The sequence below is a fragment of the Ictidomys tridecemlineatus genome, unplaced genomic scaffold (genome assembly GCF_052094955.1).
Source record: "Ictidomys tridecemlineatus isolate mIctTri1 unplaced genomic scaffold, mIctTri1.hap1 Scaffold_38, whole genome shotgun sequence".
Classification (NCBI taxonomy): Eukaryota; Metazoa; Chordata; class Mammalia; order Rodentia; family Sciuridae; genus Ictidomys; species Ictidomys tridecemlineatus.
This window is the reverse complement of record NW_027522508.1, coordinates 391,679-416,824: the sequence shown is the minus strand read 5'-3', so window position 1 is coordinate 416,824 and position 25,146 is coordinate 391,679. Positions and strand designations below refer to the sequence as shown.

Below are 25,146 nucleotides of genomic sequence, written 5' to 3'. Positions count from 1 at the left end.
GAGGCACTGGGTTTGATCCTCAGCACCACATATAAATATAAAGGTACTGTGTCCATCTACAACCAAAAAAAGTTTGTTTTTTTTAAATTATCACTTTGATATACATATTTTATAGTATGAGAAAACAGAAAGAACAATGTATCAGTTTTGCTACATTTTAATAGTAGATTTTAAGGGAGCAACATCAAACATCAGTAACATCAAACAAAAAGGTACTGAGCACTCCACAGGGTACAGAGTAGAGTGCTGCCAAGCACCTTGGAAAGTTTACATGACATGGAGAAGATGAGGCCCTTCTCTTGAGAAGTTTACAGTCTGGAAATTTTGACTACTCAGAGTTTCGGTTGAGTGAACATTTTATTAAGGCAAATTCTTCATTTCCTAGAACTACTGTATACTGAACTATTTTTGCACTTGTGAAATTAACCCAATCCAGATGAAAGAAAAGACTAAATTTGGTTGAGAATTCTTTCAGGCTCATATAGTTTTATTAACATTCATCTAGTAAACAAAACTGACCTAACAGACAACTGAAAAATTAAAGACTAGATCTCTTGAAGTGCAAGGGCTAAAATAACTGTTATTCGTTTTAAAAAGCAAATTGATGGTATGATTAGGGTTTACACTAGTTTAAAAATAGGCCAAGTATTGCATTCCCTTCATGCATTGTTCATTTAAAATAGTGAATATTAAAATACATGGGTTCTACATGTAACCCACAAAAAAGCTCCTCACAAATCTTTATTTTCTGTGTATCAAATATCCACCTTGTGTACTATGACAGTTTTATTTATGTCTCATCAAGTTAAAAGTAATGTAAATAGTGAAATTATAATAGGCTAATAACCTGCATATTTTCATATGAATGTCAATATATCTAAATAGGAAATAAATGGCAGTCGTATCTACCTATATTAAAAAAATAGAATATCTTTCCAAATTTTGCATACTCATCACTTTATAAAGACAAGGTATGCAGGTTTTAAGGTTTCACAATCAGTTGTCAGAAAAACAGCAGTTGTTCCTGCAGAATCTCATTAGCATCTGACTCAATTATTTTTAGATGACATGATTTAGACGACGTAAACCCACTCAAAAATTTGTAATTATTCTGAGAGAGATAGTTTTAATGTTAACCCTAGAATCATTTAATGTTAACCGTAGAAACAATAGCAATGTGATATAGAACAACTAATCAACATGACTAAAAATATGCTCACTTTCAGAAAAACAATCTGGTCATCTAGAAAAAAATCACAGCTACAATCTGGGGAACACTCCCATATAAGATATTGATCTGATCAAGGCACACTATTTCTAAGTAGAACTATCAGATGAGGGTGAATTTAGGCCAGCTCTAAGGAACAGCCTAAAAGACAGACCATAACTGATCCAATTTCCTTTCAAAGCAATCTAGTACTATCCTACCCACTTCAATTCAAAAGTTTGAAGTTAATTCAAATCAAAAGACCATATTGGAGCAAAAGTGAGCAAATGTGTAAACTCTAGCACATTCTTATTGCTGTATTAAGTTTGAAGATGAGCATACCTACCACAGCAATATTGTTCCAGGAAGCAGGGTAGGAACAGTGGTAAATTAGGAAACAGACTATTAATTGCACAATTAACAGAAAAGTAAAAACAAGTTTCAAAATCTACAATAAATATCTAAAGGAGTCATAACAATGAGGTGCTGGACTTTAGTTCTGTGGTACAGCTTTGCAATGGACTCACTGGCCTATAGATACGGTTCACTTCCTGCCTCCTGAAGGATGAATATGCTACACAGAGCTATGATGGTTTCTACTGAGTGGTAAAATTCACAGAAATTCCACATTACTCATGTCAGAATCATTCCTTGTGCAAAGTTTGATGTAGATGAAGATAAAGTGGTTTCTTGGTCAATAACTGCAATTTCTTTCTTTTAAAGTCAGTGGGTTTCTTGTATCTGTAACCACAATAGAAAGATCATTGTTTAAAATACTTTGATGATTGATCAACTCCAATGTTACATTCTCGATAAGAGGGACTAAGAAGAAACATGAACTAGTAACCATTAGAACAGTATGAATCCTATATGTATATCACTTACAGTTCTATTACAGTTGGCCCAGGTTTAATCTCATCCATCTCCATGAAAGCAAAACACTTGATGCTGGTAAACCTTTTTTAGGCTTGTAGTGTTTGAATTCAAAGAAGATAGCTGTACCTAAGGAATTAAAACAAACAACATAAGCCAGAGACCACACATTTCTTATGTGTCACCAGAAGCCTATGATTTTACAAAGTAACATGTGTCAAACCGTCTGATGACACAACTGTTGATAACTCACTGTGGCTGTCACTCCAAGCTCTGGTACTAGCATGTCTGAGTGACATTTCTCCATATCATTTAATTCTACAAAGTACAACAAAAATGTATAGCAAGAATGTAAGTTATGTACACAGGTAGAATCATAAACTACCAAAGAATATAAAATATTAAATACCACAAGAAAAACAGAAGTTACTTAAGTATCAGCAGTACCTATAGAAAGGGTTTCAATAAGCACCTGTATTAGAATAGAAATTTAAGAGTTCCTTTAAAAAAAATTCTACCTTATATCATTTCTCTCCCTCCTGAAACCACGCCCAGATTGTCCTTTCCATATTCTTACAAACTAACTGCCAGTTATAGTATCTTTTTACCCAATGCATCTTATTGAAAGAAAAAAAAATAATTCTTTAACTGTTAGAAAGTAATCATTAGGTTCCTAAAAGGACTTAAGGTAATTATTAGGGAACCTGCTTCCTTAACTCTGTATTATGAGAAAAACTTCCCTATCAAATAATATTTAACCACATTTATTACACAACTAGATAATGCAACTGCTAATTCTCATATTTTAAAAAAAAATTTTGATTTGACTTTAAGTCAATATTCATAACTATGTGACATAAGATCTTGTGTTAAGTATACTATGAACACAAACCCAGATAAGTACTGTGTCCTTAAGAAGTCAGTAACTGATAATTACAAACCTTTGATTAATTTTTCAATATGCTTCTGGAGCTCAATGTCCACATTAAAATGAACATATGTATCTTCTTTTCTTGAAGCCACAGGAGTATCTTGCACAGGAGTTAAATCTATGTCATTCAGATCTGGAGAAACAATTAAGTTTCTGCTTATGAGCATTCACATATACAGACGGAAAATATAGAAACTGCAAAGGTTACAGTTCCTAAAGAGGCATGGAAAGAGCTGAGAGGAGATTCTCAGGCTAAGAGATTCCTATTTGGTGTGAGCAAGTATGTGAGAGTTAAAGTTCATGGGGTATGTGGAGATAAATGAATATAGACTGGATAGGAGACCTCATGAAGGGGACAAGGAAGCCTTTACATGGCCCAAGTGGACAAAACTTGATCTTCATAGTGAAGTGGTAGGAAGCCTTTACATGGCCAAGTGGACAAAACTTGATCTTCATAGTGAAGTGGTAAAAAGAACAAACATGTTTTTTTTTTCATAGGGAATATCCCACTATATATTTCTATGCCAAAAAAAATCTGGAGTATAAAATTTGCCACAATGGAGCTCTGCCACCAATTTCTAACTTTGATCAAGTATATGACTTATTTAGAAAAGCCTTTAAACCTAACCTTATAATTTCCCTGTTAAGAACCAAAAATGGATGAGAACAGCCAACAAAAACCCTTTGGTTAATAATTTTTCATATATATTATCTAAATTCTGGTTATACTGTTTACAACATACCCTGAATTTACAACAACCAGATGGCACGTTATATATAGTTTTAATTTTCCGGGTTTAAAAATCTCAGTTTAGTCAAATTCAACATGGACTCATTTAATAACTCCTCAGTGTTTATGTGTTATTCATTTATGTGTCTCAAAAAGCTCAAAAAACAATTTAGTACATTTAATAATTAAAAAAATATTTACATAAAAATATTTCAGTATAACATATGCAAAGGTAATTTAACATTTATAACATCATTAAATATTTTTGTGTTTTAAGTATACTTTCTCAATGAGTATGCAGTTTTATAATTGGCCTATCAAACAATGTAAATATTTTCCGGTACACTATATATTTGATAACTGGTAACCTCGGAATTTAAAAGTGTACCAGTATTAGTGCTGTGGATTATGTTCTTTAAATAAATGTTTTTCTTTGTGGTCATATTTTTCTTTTAATTAGCACTAATGAACCCATGGATCTGACTTTATTTCTGCAATTGATAAAAGTTCCTCCATTTAATTTCAGCACCGATCTGTTCCTTTGGTGCAAAACTACAGATTAAAATAAGCCGTTTGTACTAACTATAGTTATTTCTGTAAAATGGTATAATTTATTCCTTAATCACATCATCATCCCACGGGATTGCTTTCAGGGCATGGATGTTATGGTTGCACCCTACTTCCCTGTCCCCTGATTTTCATCTGCCTCTGTAGGATTCACCTAAGTAGATACCTCAGTAGCACAGGAAGAAGAAGGGGCTGAAGCAGAAGAGATGGGAAAATAGGACATGGGGCTTTGTGGAGAGAAATGAATATAGACTGGATAGGAGAAGGTGAGGGGTGCTATTGTTAATCTATATCCTGAAGACTGTAGCTGCTGTTAAGGACAATGTGTATGTTTAGTCTGCACATTAGATGGAATCTGAAGAGCAAAAATCTATACAAACTCAAAAGCAAAAGTGAGTGTATAAGTAGGAAATATTTTTTGTAAGTCTTTCGAACTATGTTCTGCTATGATCTCTTCTAGGATTTTGCCTCATTATAGAATGCATTAAAGTAAGTTGTCACATATACAAGACCATCCCCTGTCAAAAACTTTGTCCCATATGAGAAAAAACATAATGCAATTTGCCAGTAATTTACCCTTTATACTAACTGTAATATAGGGATCGATGCACTGTCCAGTGTCTTTCAGACCAATTTTCTCAATCCTGATAGTGAGTAATGTCATTCCCGGTTCTGATGGCAACCTTGGTAATAAAGTACCTGGCAACAGAGAAACCTCAGTAAAAGTTAGCTCCACCAACAATTCAGAGTAAATACTTTGTCAAACAGAAGATATAGCCTACCTCTTAGGAACTAGCTAGGCATTATGTATTTTTATTTCCGAAATTCATGAACATCTGATGTTATACTTTTTTAGAAAAATATTTAATTTTACACATAATTTATCTGCATTTCCCAACCATAAATCACCTTTAAGCAGAAATAATCATTTCTATAATAATAGTATATAGTATGTATAATAAAAGTATGTTAAAAAGATTACTTGAGGAAGCCCAATTATACATAATTGTATAATATGCTCACATAATATTTATATTCCATATGTACTTCTATATTATACTCAGCATCTTAATATGAAGTGGTAGAACAAAGACAAGAAAAGCTTTTAAAATACTTGTTATACTGTTCTAAAGTCTGAGACATTTAATATCAGAGTTGATCAATACATTCTTCTCTTTAGTTACTCCTAATAAAGAAAATAATTTACAATTTGATATTTATGTTTTAATTTAACTATATAGTCTAACTTCTATTCTTCATTCTATTTTGTATGAGTTATTCTCTCAGAAATTAGTACTATACAGACTGCCATATAAAATGGCCATTTGTATAACTGAACATTTTCCCCAAAACCAACTAAAATTTTTAAAACTAAAAACCTACCCAGAACAACATGACAACATTCACCCACCAAGGACATATGAAGGAAGAAATCAACTGTTCAGTATGTTCCCTTTTTTGAAACTAGCAATAGAGAACAGATGCAAATAAGCTGATTTTAATCAAGTATGTATACAGAACCTCAAAATACACTTAACAAAAGATTTTGGTTGATGTTTTTCAAGTTTCTATTCAACAATGTGTTATGCTACTTTTAATGATGAGTTATTTGAAATACATGAAGCAATAAACACACTACATTTGAAAATACACATTTGATTGATGGCAAATGTGGCTTGAGAAAATTTTGGGAGGTGATGGGAATGTTCTGAACTTGTATAGTGATGACAGATGCAAAACTCTATAGAGGTGTCAAAAATCGATGAATTTTATACTTACAGAAGGGAAATGTTATGAAATGCAAATTATACCTCAACAGTGCTGTTAAAAATATATTACTTTCTAATTTAAACAAATATGAAGACAATACAGACAAATGCAATAATGGGAAGGCCTGGAGGCTGCAGTCCACTGTTGCATTAACAAACCTAAATGGGCTCAGGCTGATATCATTAAATATATACATAATACCTTTTATGCATCTTCTTTGATTGACAAATGAGGGTACTTTTAGAAGAGGGGCTTGTACCTGGACATCTGGGATGAACTTCAGAGAGTTAAAAAACACCTCTGAAATTTTATGAAAAATGTGAATATGTATACATTTATATTTATATACATACATATTCACATGTATGTATATCATATATGAATTTTTCTGCAGAAAAGTTCATTCTATTATGTAGTACATGGCTGTATAAATATGCTACAGTTTATGTACACATTCTTGTGTTGATAGACATTTGAATTACTTCAAGTGTTTGGATATAGTTAACAAGGCTATAATAAATACTCTTCTGAACATCTTCTGGTTCCCATAAGCACCCATTTCTGAAACAGAGGAATCACTAAGTCACCTGGCATGTTACCTCCATACCTACTATGTAATGACAATCCATTTCCTAAGGTGGTTGTGCCAATTTTTATTCCTAGCCCAAGTGCAGTAGTGTTCCCATTGCTCCACATCCTCACTAGGTACTGTTTTCTCAGATTCTTCATGTTAGCCAATTTTGGTATAAAGAAATCAATCATTTTAATTTGCATTCCTCTGAAGATTAATAAGGTTGAGCACCTTTTAGAATAAATCAAATATATGATTTCCTCTTTTCTGAAGTGTGTTCAATTATTTTGCTCGATTTTTTATTGAGATGTCTATCTTATTGAGCTGTAGGAGGTCTCTATTATTTTGCTGGACAAATGTTTTACAAATAGCTTCTTAGTACTTTTCCTTTATAAAGACTTTTTGTTGAAGTAGAGCATATACATTTTAAAATGTACAAATTGTTAGTACAGTTTGCTGAACTTCCACAAAGTGAATACACCTGTATAACTAGTATCAGATCTAGGAAAGATATGATCAGCCTCCTGGGAGTGTCCTTCCCCCCACCATATCCAATTCACTCTTCCAAAAGATAGCAACCATTGCTAACTTCTAACACCAAGTATTAGTTTTGAATGTTAAGAATGACTTTTCTCTGCCATGGTGTCTTCTGATTATGATAAATACTTACTGCTAGTAATATCAAATTTCTTAATATCTTCCTTTACTATCAGTGCTTTTTATGTCATATTTAAGACAACTTACCCCACTCCAAAATCATAAAGGTATTATCTTGAAAGCATTTTATTGTTTTGCCATTCACACTTAATTCCATATGTCACACAGAATTATTGACTACGGTGTATAGTAGGGGCTTTAATTTCATTCAATTTCACATAAATACTCAATTGTCTCAGCACTACTCATTAAAAAGACTGACATTTTCCACCACTCATCTGCAGTCCCACTTCAATCATAAATCATGTGGCAATCACTTTCTGAGTTTTCTATTCTGTCTTACCGGACTGTTTATCCTCTTACCACTAATACAGTATCTTCATTCTATAGCTGCAATAAAAATTCAGATGAGTTTCAGAAAGAGTCTATCTTTATAAACTGCTTCTTCTAATTTATGAACTAGTATATATCTTTACATTTTAAAAATCATTACAATTATTTAATAGAATTTTATTTGACCTAAAAGCCTTCAGAAATAAAGACCTAGAGATCCAGGGAAAACTCCTGTTTTTATGTTTATGTTCCATGAAGAATGGATGGCCATGTAGAAATGACTGGAAAAGGGGGTGTGAGCTAATGGTAAAAGGCTGCCAGGGTCCCAGCAAGCCCTGTCTGGTCATCTTCTTGGCCTCTCTGTATAGCCTTCTTTCCTTCTGGACCTAAGGCAGGTCCTGTCTGGAATGAGGGTTTTTAAGAGAGGGGGGAAGGGAGGGTAGGGGGACAGGAAGGGAATAGCAGGGAAGGAAGGAAAGAGAGAGGGAGAGAGAGAGAGGGAGAGAGAAAGAGAGAGAGAGAGAGAGAGAGAGAGAGAGAGAGAGAGAGAGAGAGAGCACTTTCTAGATTTTATGACTTGCTTTGGGAGAGAAGGGTGAACGGACAGGAGGGCAGGAGGAGAGCAAAGGCTTTGCTGCTGAGCTTGCTTTTGAGATTCCAATCTCCTTCAGTTAGAAGTTCTCAGCAGGCCAAACCCCACCCTTTGGGTTATCATATTCTGATCTGACCCTGCCCAACTTCCCCCTCTCCCTCCCTCCTCCTCCTTTTCTCCTTTTAAGAAGGGAATGTGTAGATCTTTCCATCTTTTAAGATCTTCTTTGATTTCTCTCTTTAGGGTTCTGTAGTTTTTATTGTATAGATCTTTGACTTCTTTAATTGATTCTCAAGTATCATTTTTTTGAGGTTATTGTGAATGGAGTAGTTTTCCTCATTTCCTTCTCAGAGGCTTTGTCACTGATATACAGAAATGCCTTTGATTTATGGGTGTTGATTTATATCCTGCTCCTTTGCTGAATTCATTTACTATTTCTGGAAAGATCTACCTTGCTCTTGGATAGGCAGAATTAATATTATCAAAATGACCAAACTACCAAAAGCACTATATAGATTTAATGCAATTCCAATCAAAATCTCAATGGCATTCCTCATAGAAATAGAAAAGGCAATCATGAAATTCATCTGGAAAAATAAGAGACCAAGAATTGCTAAAGAAATCCTTAGCAGGAAGAGTGAAGCAGGGAGTATCGCTATATGAGACCTTAAACTATACTACAGAGCAATAGTAACAAAAACAGCTTGGTTTTGGCACTAAAACAGACTGGTAGACCAATGGTACAGAATAGAGGACACAGAGACTAACCCACAAAATTACAATCATCTTATTTTAGACAAAGGTGCCAAAAACATGCACTGGAGAAAAGATAGCATTTTCAACAAATGGTGCTGGGAAAACTGGAAATCCATATGCAACAAAATGGAATTAAACTCATGGAGATTCCTTGGAAATCTGGGAATGGAACCACCATTTGACCAAGCTATTCCTCTCCTTGGACTATACCCAAAGGACTTAAAAACAACATACTACAGGGACACAGCCACATCAATGTTTATAGCAGCACAATTCACAATAGCTAAACTGTGGAGCCAACCTACATGCCCTTCAGTGGATGAATGGATTTTTAAAAATGTGGCATATATACACTATGAACGTTTTTTATTTTTTTATTTATTTTTTTTTAAAGAGAGAGTGAGAGAGAGAGGGGGACAGAGAGAGAGAGAATTTTAACATTTATTTATTTTTTCTTAGTTCTTGGCGGACACAACATCTTTGTTGGTATGTGGTGCTGCTGAGGATCGAACCCGGGCCGCACGCATGCTAGGCGAGCGCGCTACCGCTTGAGCCACATCCCCAGCCCCATGAACGTTTTTTAAAGAGAATAAAATTATGGCATTTGCAGGTAAATGGATGGCATTGGAGAAGATAACGCTAAGTGAAGTTAGTCAATCCCCAAAAAACAAATGCCAAATGTTTTCTCTGATATAAGGAGGCTGACTCATAATAGGGTAGGGAAGAGGAACATGGGATGAATAGATGGATTTTAGATAGGGAAGAGGGGAGTGAGGGAAAGGGAGGAGGCAGGGGATTAGCCTCCTAATGAATGTGGAATGAATGTGATGGACATCATTATCCAAAGTACATGTCTGAAGACACATATTGGATGTCAACCTACTTTATATACAAACAGAGATATGAAAAATTGTGGTATATATGTGTAATAAGAATTGTAATGCAAAAAAACAAGTATATGTATAACGTGAATTGGCATGAACATACTTTATACAAAGATAAAAAAATGTGCTCTATATGTGTAATAAGAATTGTAATACACTCCATTGTCGTGTATTTAAAAAAAATAAAATCAATAAAAGAAAAAGAAGGGAATGGGGAGTGGGTAGGGAAAAACTGTGGAATGAAACCAAATTAACTTTTCAATGCACATATGTGAATATACTATAATGAAACTCATCATTTTGAATATCTATAACATACTAATTTTAAAAAATGTAAATAAATAGATCAGTAAAGTAGATGAAAGGGAACAGTGGGAGGGAGGATGGGGAGGGTGAAGGGACTGAATTGGAGCAAATTATATCCCATGCATTTATAATTAGTCCAAATGAATCTAATGTCAAGAATAACTATTATGAACAAATGAAAAAAAGAATAATGACTTCACTGTTTTTATAAAATGCATTCTCATAAACAATTCAATTGAGAGAAATGAAAAAAGTAAAAGAGAATGTACAATTCAACATCTCACCAACCATAACAATTATTAAGTCACTCTTCCATCTTTTTCCCTAATTTCAAGATTGCTCCAGTTTCCTTTTCCTTTTGATATTCTTTTATTTCTTTCAATAAAGGTTTATTTTCTACATAAAATTCTTATATTTCTTTTGTTGAATTTATAATAAGGTCCTTGATATTATTTAATACTACTATAAATATTATAATAGTTCATTTTCTAAGCAATTATTACTTGTTTGAGATAAAATTGATTTGTCTGTACAGATTTTCTATCCAGGAACCACATTATCTTATTAATGAGTTATGAATAGGTTTTTTGCATATATTCTCTATATATTCATAAATGTGCAAATAAATAACATCCCCCCTTTTATATTTCATTTTCTTGTCCTAGTGCAGTAGCTAGAGCTTCCAAAACAATGCTGATGAAAAGAAGTAATAGACACTCTTGTTTTGTTCAAATTCATCATTAAACGATTTTGGGCTGTAAATGTCATGTAGCCATGTTTTATCAGGTTAAGGATGTTTTTCTGTTCTTTGACAAGAATTGTTTAAAATCAAGGCTGTATTTCAAACTTAACTGAAAACTTTTTCTGCATTGTTGACAACTTTATGAAATCTTTCCCCTTAATCTGCTAATGTGAACTACCTTGATAAATTCTGCTAACACTAATTTGAAAAATCACTAATTAGTTCATGGAGATTTTCTGAATTATTTTCTACAGCATCCTATGTTTATTCAGTCAATCTTCATATGGCAGTTACTTTATTTCTAACTTTTTATCATTATAAAAAACACCTAAACAGAGAATCTTGTGTATATGCAAATGTTTCCTCCTCTTTTTCCTGTATTTTGGGGGTGCATCTTCAAAGTAAATTCTCAGGAATGGGATTGCTAAGGAAAAAATATGTACTTATATGTTGTTAGAGAATGCTCAATTCCCCTCCAAAGGAACCTCACCATTTTTTGTTCCCACCAGTGATTAATAAGTACCTATTTCCCCTAAGACTCACCAACAGTAGCTTTAATTTCTGTTTTTTATTAAAAATAAAGTTGAGTATCTTTTTATGTTTAACGGATGTTTTTTAAATGTGTGTGTGTGTGTGTGTGTGTGTGTGTGTGTGTGCACGCTCATGCGCTCGCTCATATTGTCTGTTCCTCTCATGTATTCTGCTTTGGTTATTACAATTAAAATTTTTCTTTATATATTAAGAATGTTGGGTTGGGATGTAGCTCAGTGGCAAAGTGTCTGCCTTGCATTTGCAAAATACTGGATTCAAACCCCAGTTCTAAAAAAGACAAAAAAAGAACCCACCCCACCCCACCCCCCAAAACCCCCAAGAATGTTACTTCTTTTATGTATTACCTCTTTACTACCTTTTTTGACATTCAAAAGATGATTGCTTTACAACTTTCAAAGTCTTTTTGATGTTAAGATTATTTTTTTCCAAGTTGATATTAAACTTGTTGTTACTTTGGGGTGAGTCAATTTTATAACCTGTCATCATCTAGGTCTTTCAGTTGAAATGGTAGGGCTGATGCTACATTCCTTACCAACAATCTTTTTGCCTGAGACTACACAGTAAGGTTTAATGTAATCATTATGCTTCGAATAATTTAATATGGAGGCAGTGATTTCAAGTCTGAATTTCTTGTTTAATTCAAGGTAGAATGTCAAACATTGTGTTCCATTATGAAGGAAGCTGAGTGTAATTAAGATCATAGATTACATAGAAAGGTGCCTATTTAAGGTGTTTCAGAATGGTCTATGATGTGCTCTCTCTCTCTGCATGGTCAACTCCTACATACTCAGTGAGTCCTAAATCTGGCTAGATTTATTGAATTCCCTCAGCCCTTCTTTTTTGCCAACCTATGACATTGGTGCACATCTCTAATCATAATCATGTGCTTTTGGCTCTGTCTTGCTGACTACACAATAAGCATCCTGAAAGGTGTGGGAACTGTTCCTTTTGTAGTATGCACAAGGAATAAACAGATCTTTGTTGAAGAAATATTTTATTGAATGAATGACTGAATTTTCAGTTCTAGAGGTTATCATGCTCTAGTAAACAAATGGCTAGAGAATCTATATCAATGAGTGAAGAAATAATAAACATAAAAGAAGATCAAATGCTAAAATAATACCATACCATCTATATGCATGTTTTTGCATCAAAGATAAAACCATGATAGTTGTAAATTGAGCCAATGCATTAAAAGGAAGATTTCTAAGTGAAGAATTAACATATCCAATTACATAGTGTAATATGAGAACAAGTCAACTACATTCATAAAATTCGAAGACTAACAAGGATAAGAAAGAAATCACTACACACAATCCAGTGTAAACTGTGCTATTCCAGCTAGATCATCTGTTCTCAGATCTAGAGCAAAGATCAGAAGAAATGTTCTTCCACATGGAATTGCTATGTAAATAAGAAATAGCTAACACTTGTGAGTATTTGTGATGTGCCACATACTATCCTAATCCTCTCATCTAATCCTCACAACAATAGTTTAGTTCTATTTTTCAGAGGTGAAAAGTGAGGCATAGAAAAACAAATTATCCATAATCACACAGAAGTTTGGCTACAGAGTCCATGCTTTTAACCATCATGTCTCATTTTAACATCTTTATTTTAATTGTCCCTAAAGCCTTAAAAGGAACTGCAGGAGAACCTCCCTATCTCAAGCTTCTGCAAAGTTCCTTTTGCCATGTAAACATAACAGTCACAGGTTCCCAGGATTAGAATATAGACATTTTTGTGAGGCCACTATTTATGCCTCATACTTTTAAATATGGAAAACTCTAAATGGCTACAGCTGTCCAAACCAAGTTTTCAATAACATCCCATGGATGTTATTGAGCTGTCACTAAGAACTCCAAGTAAGGGAGTGATTAAAAAAGAGTAACATTTGAACTTTGTACACTGGGCAATGCACATTCACAGGAATGGACAGAGACTGAGCAGCCCAGATAGCAATATGATAGGTCTTTAACACTCATATAGCAGTGAGCAGCAGGACTGTGTTCATTTGGTTAATTCCACTTTCAGTTTTTACTGCAAGACAAAGGAAGCCATTGGTAGCTGGTGAGCCCCAAGTTGTACTGAACACAGAAAGCATGTCTTTTTCTGACTTATCTGCCCCCAACCACCTCTTATGCACCAACCAGAGCAAGCATGCTCTCACTGGTGTCAAAAAGAGTTGGAAGGAATTACTCAATTCAGTGTGATTTTCTGCGAGAGGAAGATTCTAAGCCTAAACCTAAAGACAACTCTGATAAAGTAATGACAATGAATTAGAAGGTTTGGAACCATTTTACCACACTACTGTAATAGGGGATACCAAAAAGTCCATCTTGTTGATGGAAACTGTTTATTAACAGGTGGTACTTGGGTAAAAACTCAAGTTGTTCTATTTCATTGTGCTTCATCTGTGGAAAACAATTTGTGAAGGTAGCTATGGATCCCCCTAATGGCTGTTTGTTAAACATAGACAAGTTCCCTCAAGAATGTTTTAAAAACTGTGTAAAAGCGTCTGACCTAGCCAAGAATGTTACAGCCACTGCCACTGTGGAGAGGAAAGGGAATTGTGCAAGTAAGGCCTCTGCCTCTGCTGGGCACCCCACAGCACTGACACAGACCAAGCAATGAAGCACCACTCTACCTGCAACAGGTACAGAAAAACAATGGGAGAACATCTGAAGCCCCCCACCCCCTGCCCATAACTTCTTTGTTCCAAGAGGATGCTGAGAAAAATGAAGGTCTAAGTATCAAGTAGGATGGCCATAGAGATCATGGAGAATCAGACAATGAAAGGACCACCAGCCTGAGGATGAGTCTGGAGTGACATGGATATGAAGGTCAATGGGATCCTTAAGACCCTGTCCTCACATGCAGAAGAGGAAGTCATTCTTTTCTTTCAACTTTTTTATTTTTGCTTTTTAAAAATTTCTATTGTTTATATCTCATATCATACTATAAGGACAATTTCTAGTCCAAAATTGGAAATGGCATGACAGTCTTTGTTCCAAAATAGTACATCATTGTCTAGGTCAGAACATTAAAAGAGGAAAATTACCAAAGATTATATTTTTTAAAACACTGATTTGAATTTGCTTTTTACATGATATTGTACAAATGTTTGTCACAGGCATTTACTTCAATAAGAGGTGAGTCAGTCTTCATTTTGCCTTGGTGCTTGGTAAATTAAATGTCATGAATAAGGAGTACAAAATTTGTTGTCCATACTTTTAGGACAGAGATGAACCTGATATCTAAAATGTAAACTAAGCATTATCATATGTGTGTGATTATATATTTATGTCTTCTTTGTTTTAGATTTATCATACTTGTAATTAAATTCAGATGTTTGATACTACCAATTCAAAGTCTGTCACACACATTTTTTAAGTGCACATTTCTTTGTAATTTTAAAATCCAATAAAAACGATATATATAAAATAATATTTTCTATTATTTTGGGATAATTTTAACATAATTTAAAATAATGGTATTATCAAATCATTATTTGGTCATAACATTTTGTAAATGGCACAAAACATGAAATGGGTCTTAAAAATCTAGCAAGAGAAAAATTTTGCAATTTGTACTGCACATCTGCAATTTGTACACACATACAAATTGTGTGAAAATATGAAAACACATGCACAATTTCTTTTGGTTGGTAACTGATTAGTAGTTGAGAAACTGGTCCAACCTTTCAAGATAAAGAGTAAAATCATAAGAAGTTTGTTCACTTTGAAATTATATTAAAAGTTTGATAAAAATCTTAGGGGTCATTAGCATTCAAATAATAATATTTCTAGGTCTGTGAAAAATTATACCTGATTAAAGTTGTTTGTATATAAGTTATATGAATATATTCTTGTTTTTATTTTCTTTATTGACTGGTACTAGAAATATGTATTTTTCTGTGTTCAGAAATATGTGATTTGGATAATGGCTGAATTCTTAAGTGTAACCATCATATCTGGAAAAAAATAATAAATACTCTCACAAAACCTAAGATGAATCAGTGGGTATATGCTTCATACACAGATGCCATTTAGCATGCAAGGAAGAGTTACTACAGGTGTTGGGTTAAAAATTTGAGTGGCCAGAGGACTTTCAAGACAAAGCAGGCCAGATGTTGCTTAGAGCCTTGATGAAGAGCATACTCAATAGAAATTTCCTATAAACCAATTTCTGCAAAGCTCTGGAGAAAACCTTTTGACTTCAAGTGACAAGATTCATGGATTAAAAAAAACTTAGCCAGACTTAGTGGTGCATGCCTGTAATCCCAGGAACTTTGCAAGTTAAGGCAGGAGAGGCCAGCCTGGGCAACTTAGCAAAACCCTGTTTCAAAATAAAAAAAAATAAGTCAAAGAGCTGGGGATGTAGCTATGTGGTAGAGCACCCCAGACTTCAATCCCCAGTACTACAAACAAACAAGACAAATTATAAAAAAGAAATCTTAAAATGTTTCCAAAACTGCTTGAGAGTAATAGAATATTAACAAGCCTTAAAACAATTGAAAAATAGCTAGGAGAACTTCCAGATAACATTGAATGGTATTTTCCTTTCCTTTCAATATAAGTACATGACTGGATAAGGGACTCTGGCTCTGACTGTTCGGCTCAGTCTGAGAATTTGAGACTTTGAGAGAAAGGAAGTGCACGGAGAGCCAGAGTTTAACTGCACACTTTGGTAGTATTTACTGCTTAACCCTAAATATATTCTGAAATTCTGTGAAATAAGGATGCCCTAATATTCATGGAACAGCAATGAATATTTTGTTGCAGTTTTCAACTTCCTATATGCATGAGTAAGAAAAACACTGCACTTTAGCTGAAAATGAAATCCATATTTGCTTAACTCTCAAGTTCAACTCAGAATTGAATATTTATGCAGGAAAGAAACAAGTACAGGCTTGATATTAAAGAAGTAAGATTCACTCTTCATTTTGAGTTTCAAAAAACAGTTTTTGTACATATTTAAGACTATATAAAAGATGAATAACCAATACAAATTTAGAATAATGTTGAGATTGCTAGGCTTATGTTTAGGTCACTCAGAAATGTTTTTTTAAATTTTGTCTAAAATTGTGTCATGGCTATTTGTGCATGTGGTACTAGGAAACAAATGTAGGGCTTCACACAGGTGAGGCAAGCACCCTACCACTGAGCTACATCCCTAGTTCTTTCTATTTTGAGACAAAGTCTCTCTAAGTTGCCCCCACTGGCCTCAAACTTGCAATCCTCCTGCCTCAATTTCTTAAGTAGCTAGGATTATAAGCATATAATCCTGATCAGCTATTTTTTTATTTGTATTACTTTGGTTTATCATTTAGAAGCTTTAATATTCAAAATGATAAATAAGTTTTCAGGTAATAAATAATAGGTTATAAATTTATATCCTCTATTTAAATGAAATCTACTGAGATTACCTTAAGAAAATTAAACTACTATTTGGACCTAAGCCAGTTAGTGTTTAAAGCAGTACACAAAAGTTACTGTTTGTCTTATGAGAATTGAAGGCTTTGAAAATGATATTAATGTCAAAGAAAGGTTTAACAATTTTTTATTCTTTTCAAGAAAGGTTGGATAAAAATTCATTTTTAATTTTAAATGGGAATAAACTACTCTTGGTCATACCATAGTCATATATTATACTTCATCTCATTAGCTTAACAGTAGTAGTGTTTAGCATGTGTGTTTGTCAAAACTCATAAAGCTGCACACTAAAAAAAGATGCCTTTTATATATGTAAGGGACACCTTAATCAATATTTTTTCAAAAGATCATAATAAGGTAGATGCTATGGCACAAGCCTGTAATCCAGGTGACTTGGGAGGCTGAGGCAGGAGGATCCCAAGTTTAAGACTAATCTCAGCAACTCAGTGAGGCCCTCAGCAACTAAGTGAAATCCTGTCTCAAAATGAAAAATAAAAAGGGCTGAGGATGTGGCTCACTGGTAAAGTACCCCTGTGTTAAATCCTCAGTACCAAAAAAAAAAAATACAACAAACTTACAATTATATAAATTACATAAAATAAAGATAATAAAAATGTTATAATTCTTAGGAGCACCCTGCCATGATAATATAGACACAACAGCCTTATCATGAATGAAATCTTGGATGTCCACAGTATAACAATTTTCCCCATTCTACAATTAAGTTAAAGGTCAAATTGTCCTTCAATGACATTTTTAATTTTATAATGACACAGGCCCTGGAAAATATGATCGAAAATCAAATATAGCCAATTGAACTATATGTACTCTTTCTTACTTTGAGGAAAATAATTCAGGGAATAGAAAGGTTTAGTGAGCTTTCTGTATCTCTGAAATAAAATACCAAAATGCTATATCAGAATACAAAAATCTAATTACTTTGGGCTTAATCTTTCATAGCAAATAGACTTAATTTACAGAGTTTCTTTTCAACTCAGCAACCTGAAACCCATAAAGACCTTAATCTGTCCATTTCATGACTTACATCATCTGCTTCAAGGATCTTGTTTGCTACAGAAGTATAGCTAGTGAACAAATAATCAAACCAGAAATTTATAGAACTGGAATCTATTTCAAGTACAGCATGTGGTTTGAAAAGGAAATAAAAAATACAGAAAAATTTTAGCAAATTTATTTACCTCATCATCTCAGCAATCTTGAAATTTCCTACAAATATGACAAGTAAAATATAGCTCTTTCTTCATAAGGACAAACAGATTGGAAATAATTACCTTGTATCAAAGAAACACTAACAATAACATTTTATAGTGACTGTAATTTTTCCAATAACCCTATGGTGTAGGACTGTTAGCACCATTTAGAAGTGATAATGAAAATACAGTAGCCACCACTACCCCAGCAAATGAAAAGTATCATGCCAAATGCTTTGTATGTGGTGCCTTAATTTTCATTGTAACCCTATGAATTAGGCATTGTCAACATCTCCTTTTATAAAGAAAAAAGTACAGTCACTCAACTACTGATTGGCAGATGTTAGACTCAAAAGCGCAGGTATCTTGTTTGTCTAAGCCTATACTGTTTATATTTCAAACGTCTTCTACCAAAGAGTATTTAAATTACTGGAATATGACTTTAATTATGAAGTTTTCTGGATGATATGTATATTATATTTAATTATACCATAAAGCATAAAAAATGCATCACAATAGTACAGTGTTATTTCCACACTTCCAAAAAATGAACTAGTTCATCAGAAGTAAAAACTGTGCACTGTATAAGAACAGAAGAAATTATAGAAGTGGAAGAGGCAAAAAATTCACTCAGGGTGCTTGACTAGGGTATTTTACAACCTTGTCAAGATCTTCCACAAATAAAAAGAACTTGCTATGTATTCTTTATTTCCCTGTTAAGGGCAACTGTATAGTATCTGTTCCTCCAGGTCCAGGTTTCACAATCATATATGATTATTTAAAGAACAGCTAGATATATAAAGAAAAGAATTAACATAGCAAACAGTTACTCTAGAAAGCCTACTTACAATGTTGGTCCATGGCTAGCATCTGGGAACCTGGATTTCAGCAGGATTCCCATCATGCCCTGTTAAGAAGATCACTGTGCCTAAACCATCCATGCAAACAATATGGTTTGTGCTGAACACTTGCTTTCTTCCTGGAGTCTTTAGTTTTGGTTCATGCTAACCCCAATAAGTGTCTTGTGCACTGAATCTCTACAGTGTTTCCCCAATAGACAATATTTTTCATTTTACAGGTGTGAAATAATGTTGAGAGAATCAAATACATATTTGACTCTGCTGGGAGATGACTCTTAGAAGTTTGGTTTCCTCTGGAATTTGCCTGTGTGCTTTTACCCTTTGCTAATTTTGTTCTTGTGTTTTCTTGTTGTAATGACTCAGAATACAACTGTGAGTACAGCTATATGCTGAGTCCTGTGGGTCTTCCTAGCCAATCACTAAACCTGGGATGTTTTGAGGATCCCTGACACAAATAGTAAGATACTTTCACAATAAACCATTAGCTACCACTATCAGAATGGCCATGATAATTTGCTTAAGATTGGCAAACCTGGAGATGTTTTACCCGCCACTAACAAGTACAAAAGTAAGTTCCAAACACCTGACCTTGAATTATATAATGTACATTTTTTGTACCCACCAGGCACTCTAGCAGGAAAAGAATCAGGAGACCCTGCTCCAGCACCACCTTCTTCTTCATCTTCTTCAAATTCCAAATGCTCTTCCTCACCAGGGGCTGAAATTCTCCTATATAAAAAAGGACAGAAAAATTAGTGAGCTACTCCACTTAATACACCAGCTAACCCTCATAGCCACTAACTTCCCAGATAAGATGCTGATTATTAGGTTAATGTTGATATAAATGTCAATGTCAATCATCTCATTGCTACCAATGGTATCAGCCATATCACCAATACCAAATTTGATAGGGAAAAAATACAGAAATATTTGAAAAACAGGCATAAAATAGATAATAAAATCAGAAGATAAAATATGGATGCTTATTTATTTACCTTAATGGGACAGGCTGAACATCAAATGGAAATTCTTTATTATATGTGAGAATATTCTTTAGGACTAGAAAAAATACATAGACCAACATTAGACTTATATCATAATCTTAGACTTATATATTAGTTAGTCTTATATGTTATATCTTAAATTGATACTTTTAATCATATTTTATAGTGTATTAACCACACATTAATATATGTATTTTAAATTCCGAGCTTCACTATCATTTCAAGACTCTGCAATTGACTACTGAATGTCATAGCAAAATAAAAATGTCCATTGTGGACTGCAGGTACCAGTATTTTCAGAGTACTGTAAGATCTCCAAGGAAAGTCTCAGAGCCCTCATAGAAAATGAACCATAAAATAGTTCTCCAATGTACAAGGTCCTAGGTGATATGAGGTACCAGTGAAAGAGAATACCTCTTCTCCTGAAGTATTTTAATTAAAAGATTGATACTGAAGATGACTAATTAAAGAGAAATAGATAATCACATCTTATTCTTTATCCTCAGTAGATTTTCCTCAATACTTATCACACTGGTAAGGTTTGTAGAAGCAAGGTTATAATTCTAATATTCCTTTTATGATGAAATTTATTGTATATGTGTAAATACATATATACATGCATATATATATATATATATATATATTTTTACACGTATGTACACACACATACACATACACACACACACACACACACAGCAGACTTTCTCCTCAGGGAAGTCATCAAACAACATAATGCTATCACCTCTTGTGTCCTGGTTGATTACTTTCTGGCATGTAAGCCTACAGACAGATGTTCTACAATTCTATCTGTATCTGGAAAAGTATTTTATGAAATTTATTGTTTCATTCCCCAATTTATGGGTTCCTAGTGACTACCTGCAATTATTTCAAGGTGAATATTTAGCATTATTAATTGTGCAACCCATGGTTTTTACTCTAATTACTCAGACTTTAATTTTGGAGTCTTGCAGATTTGAGTTAAAAGGAGTATGGCATATTGGATTCCTAAATAAGGAAATTCAAAAAGAACAGGTTGTAATTACATAACTTATTCCAATAGGAGTCAATCATCCAGTGAGAAAAAAGTTGGAAACTTGTACCTAGATTCTCATTACTCACTCTTATTCTCTCTCCCTTTAGCTCTTCCTCATCCTTTATCTCTTTCTTCATCTCAATAAATGCATACCGAGTACTCACAATGTTCCAATCACTGTTTTAGGTGCTAAAGATACACACAGTTATCAAGAACTCATATCTGGACCTTAGACCTTACTAAGGAAAAGTAGACAATAAATATGCCAACAAATAAACAAGATAATGTAAGATTGATTAATGGTATGAAGGATACAAACAGGATGCTGTGTAAAAGCAGAGAGAACTTGGTGGAGTAGCTAAGGTAGACAGGGTGCCTTTCAAAACTATACTGTAAGAAGACATTTGAGCCAAGACCTGAGATGAGAGGAATCATCCACAAGTGGCTCTAGCATAAGGGCTTCCCAGGTATTAGAGAACAGGCTGGAGCAACAACAAAGGTTCCAAGTAGGAAACAGTTTGTCTTATTCAAGGCACAGAAAGGACTGTGGGAACTTAAGTCTGACAAGCAAAGGGGAAGCAGCAGGAGATCAAAGTAGAAGGTTTAGATCAAAACCTAGCCCTACAATTACAACAATAACTTCAACATTTACATAAATACTCTAATCTTCCCAGTTCTAAAATGAGAATGCTACTTCCTTTACAGGCTAATGAGAGAATTACAGCCTAAATAAATTTATACAAAATGGCAACGGAAAATCTAAAATGGACATTCACTCTCTCCATGACCTTCTTGATCTAGTTGACTAGAATCCTAATATTTCTTATCTCACTAAGAAATACTGTTTATTTTTTAATATAAGAACATCTTTTCTATACTTCTGCATGATCATTGTTACTAAACTGTTAAATCAACTCAATATTAATAAGTAATATTAATAAATATTGATCACTTACACAACAATGGAATAGATACCAAGAATGGGGAGCAGGTAACAGAAAGATCATGTCTCACTCATATCAGAAACAAAAACACAGAAATGATCATATTGTAATAAGAGTTTAATGAAATGGGCAAAAAAATCAACCATTAAAAATGTATATAACAAAAATTTTTAAAAGTTGATCCTGTTATGGTAGCATGTGTCTGTAATTCCAGGTACCAAAAGCCTGAGTCAAGAGGACTAGAAGTTCATCTGCCTAAGCAACATAGGGAGACCCTGTCTCAAGAAGCATCATGATGGCCCCCTGGTTCTGACAAGGTTCACATGGGGCCAGGAATGGACCTGTCCCAGGTTCTTCTCCTAGATGTCTGGGGCCACAGATCCATTCAATGGTTATTTCAAATTCTCTGAATTTGTAACTGAAATGAATCATCCATGGACTTAGTGAGTCACCTGTGGAGTCAGGGATACCCTAGTAGAGAGGGTCAAGTACAATCTTCTGACACTACTTTCCCCAGACCAATATGTTTAAAATAGTATCCCATCCTGGAGAACACACATTTGTCCTCTACTAAGTGTATCACTTCACCTTGAGCTCACACCTGTGGCTTTAGAAAGTGTACCCTATAATCCGCATGAACCGAAGAATCCACTGGGCAGCAAAGGGTGTGAGTGTGGGTGGGGGTACAGTAGGCCTCAATCTACAGGAACCCCTCCTAAACACCAGACCATCTGAAGCCACAGGAGCATAAAATATGCATCTGCAGAATCACTTGGGAAAGACAGCATAAGGATGGGCACCAACACTGGAGACACAGGAGATACCCTAATCTAGGGTGAGAAAACTAGGGCATAGAAATCTATGCCAGTGCCCCATTCATTGGCATGTAGTCTTCAGTTGCTCTCATGAGTACTTCATATAGAGACAGTTATAGTGTGGCCTGCAGAGGCCTGCCACCCCTTACTATCTGCCTTTATGGAGAAAGTAAACAACTTGTGCCTACTTTATACCCTTATATGATGCTGGATCCTCAAGAGTTAGATGAGGCTAGGATCCAATGTCAGAAGTCTATAGATGCTACTACAGAAATGTATAGATGTACCATTGCTGTTAGGGGACAGACAGATGAGGAGGGTGGGAACACATGTTTAGAGAATAATTCTATGAAATGTCCCACTGTGCTGATTCCCACATGCTTTCTTCACCCCCACATGCTTTCTTTGCCAAAAACCAATTTACCTGCAGCCCTGACTAACCAAAGTGGAAATAATATGTCTTATTCTTCAGCAAACTATTATCTACAAGGAAATTCAGGCAGGAAGTAACATTGACAAGAATAACCCAAGTTATGTGTCCCTTCACAGACCAGATTCTGGAAGATAAAGATAATTCCTCCTAACCATAAAACCTGTAAAAATGATTAAGAATCCAGATAGAACCAGTCAGCATGGGCCAAGGTGACAGAGTTGTCATGGCAAAGCAGACTTGAAATTCTGATGTCACCCTGCTGTCAGTCAAGAGCCAAGAGGTGGGCCTGGTGGGACTCTCTGGAAACTTTCCTGCCCCCACCCCTCAAAGAAAGAACTGGAGCACAGGAGAGTGCTCTTTGTCTCTCCCCTCTGAGAGGACCCACTCTCTCCCTTGAGAATGTCCCTTTTCCTACTTTGAGCAATGTCTGAAACCTTTCTGAGTTGATCAAAAGAATCAGGGTTTGAAGATGGGGGTCTTCCAGCTGCCTCAGTTTTTAGGAAGACCCCCAGCTGTATAACATCACCAGGGTCATTAGAGAAATGGGGCCCCTGCTCTTGCTTTAGGATCTTGGGTGAGGTGGGGGATGTTTGCAGGGTATGTCCTCAGGCAGAGGCATATGGTGCCAGGTGGTCCTGGTGGAGGTTAGGGTCCCTAGGAGGAAGGGAACTGGGGAGGCCCTGGATGGGGCGTGGCTAGATGAGAAAAGGAGTGAAGGGAGGTGAGCTGGGTGGTGGCTCACTGAATCACAGAAAAGTGATTGTGGCTGTTGGCTGGTGAGGCTCTGTGGGCGCATGTGCTGAGATCCCCAGGCAAAGTGTGGTGGGAAGTTCAAGAGTCAACAGCCTTGGGATGCTGAGGGTTTGCAGTGGGTGAAAGTCTGTAGAGCAGAGCTGGGTCTGGGAGTGTCTGTTGTCCTGACCCTGGGGTGATCACGCCCCTGTGCACGACCACACCTGGTCCTGGGGGTTGTGGCTCTGGCTCCGCTTCCTGGCTGCGAGATGTCACCAGAGACTGCCAGCCTGTGGTCTCCTTCCCTATTGTCTCTCCCACCTCCTGCCCTTTTCTTTCTCGCTCCTCTCGAGGGCCTCAGGAGAAGAGCCAGACACTTGCACCAGGTGGGACTGACCCCGCGGGGGCGGTGGAGGGGCCTGGGGAGGGACCCAGGCTCAGTCCTGTGATCTGGTGTCTGGACTGGAACCCTGTCCCAGTGATCCTCTGCCACACCCCTTAAATTGTAATGTGGGAACTCACCGGTGCTGACAGAAAAGAGCCAGGTGAGGGTACCCACATCCATATCTGGACTAGACAGAGCGCAAGAGGGTGCCGAGGTGTGCGGGCCACGCGCGGAAAGGGGCGCGTAATCCTTCTGTGCGAGGGAGAGGGGCAGGCCGAGGTGAGGCCCGAGGACCGCACACGGGACAGGGGCGGGGCAAGGTGAGGCGCAGGGACCGCGCCCAGGACAAGGGCGGGCGGAGGTGAGGCGCGAGGACCGCGCGCGGGACGGGGAGCTTGACAGGGCGGGGTGAGGTGAGGCGGGACTGGCACGTAGACCCTTGGTGCACAGGACAGGGGCGGGAGCAGGGTGCGGGGCCGGTCGCAGGTCTGGGAGGCCTGCTAAGGGCGGGGCAGGTCGCGGAGCGGAGCTTCCCGAGGCTTCTCCTGCCTTTGCTGCAGAGGTTTGGTGATAAATTTCAGACTTTTTACTTAACGGACAGAGGCCGCTTTCCCTAGGTTTCTACACCCGAGTTTCAAGTCTCCCCCCTTTTCTTTCCATAGAAAATGGTTTTATCAAAAACATGTTTTGCAACTTTTTTCCAATCGAGTTTTGCTACTTTTTTTCCCCTTCATTTTAAACGTGTGTTTAAAAAAGCACAGGAGTTTTGTGTGTAGTGGTGACGTCTTGTCGGGTAACCTCTGCTGTACTGGGGGGGGGGAGG

At 35.9% G+C, this 25,146-nt stretch overlaps 1 protein-coding gene across 1 annotated transcript; it reads right to left on the bottom strand.

Annotated features, from left to right (window-relative positions):
- Positions 1–3,013: 3,013 nt before the first annotated feature.
- On the bottom strand, positions 3,014–20,061 carry LOC144373382 (axin interactor, dorsalization-associated protein-like). Its single transcript, XM_078036470.1, has 4 exons — positions 19,973–20,061; positions 19,600–19,706; positions 4,885–5,007; positions 3,014–3,144 (listed from the first exon to the last, which is right to left on the bottom strand). The coding sequence occupies exons 1-4, from the start codon at positions 20,059–20,061 to the stop codon at positions 3,014–3,016; spliced, it is 450 nt and encodes a 149-aa protein (XP_077892596.1).
- Between the last annotated feature and the right edge of the window lie 5,085 nt (positions 20,062–25,146).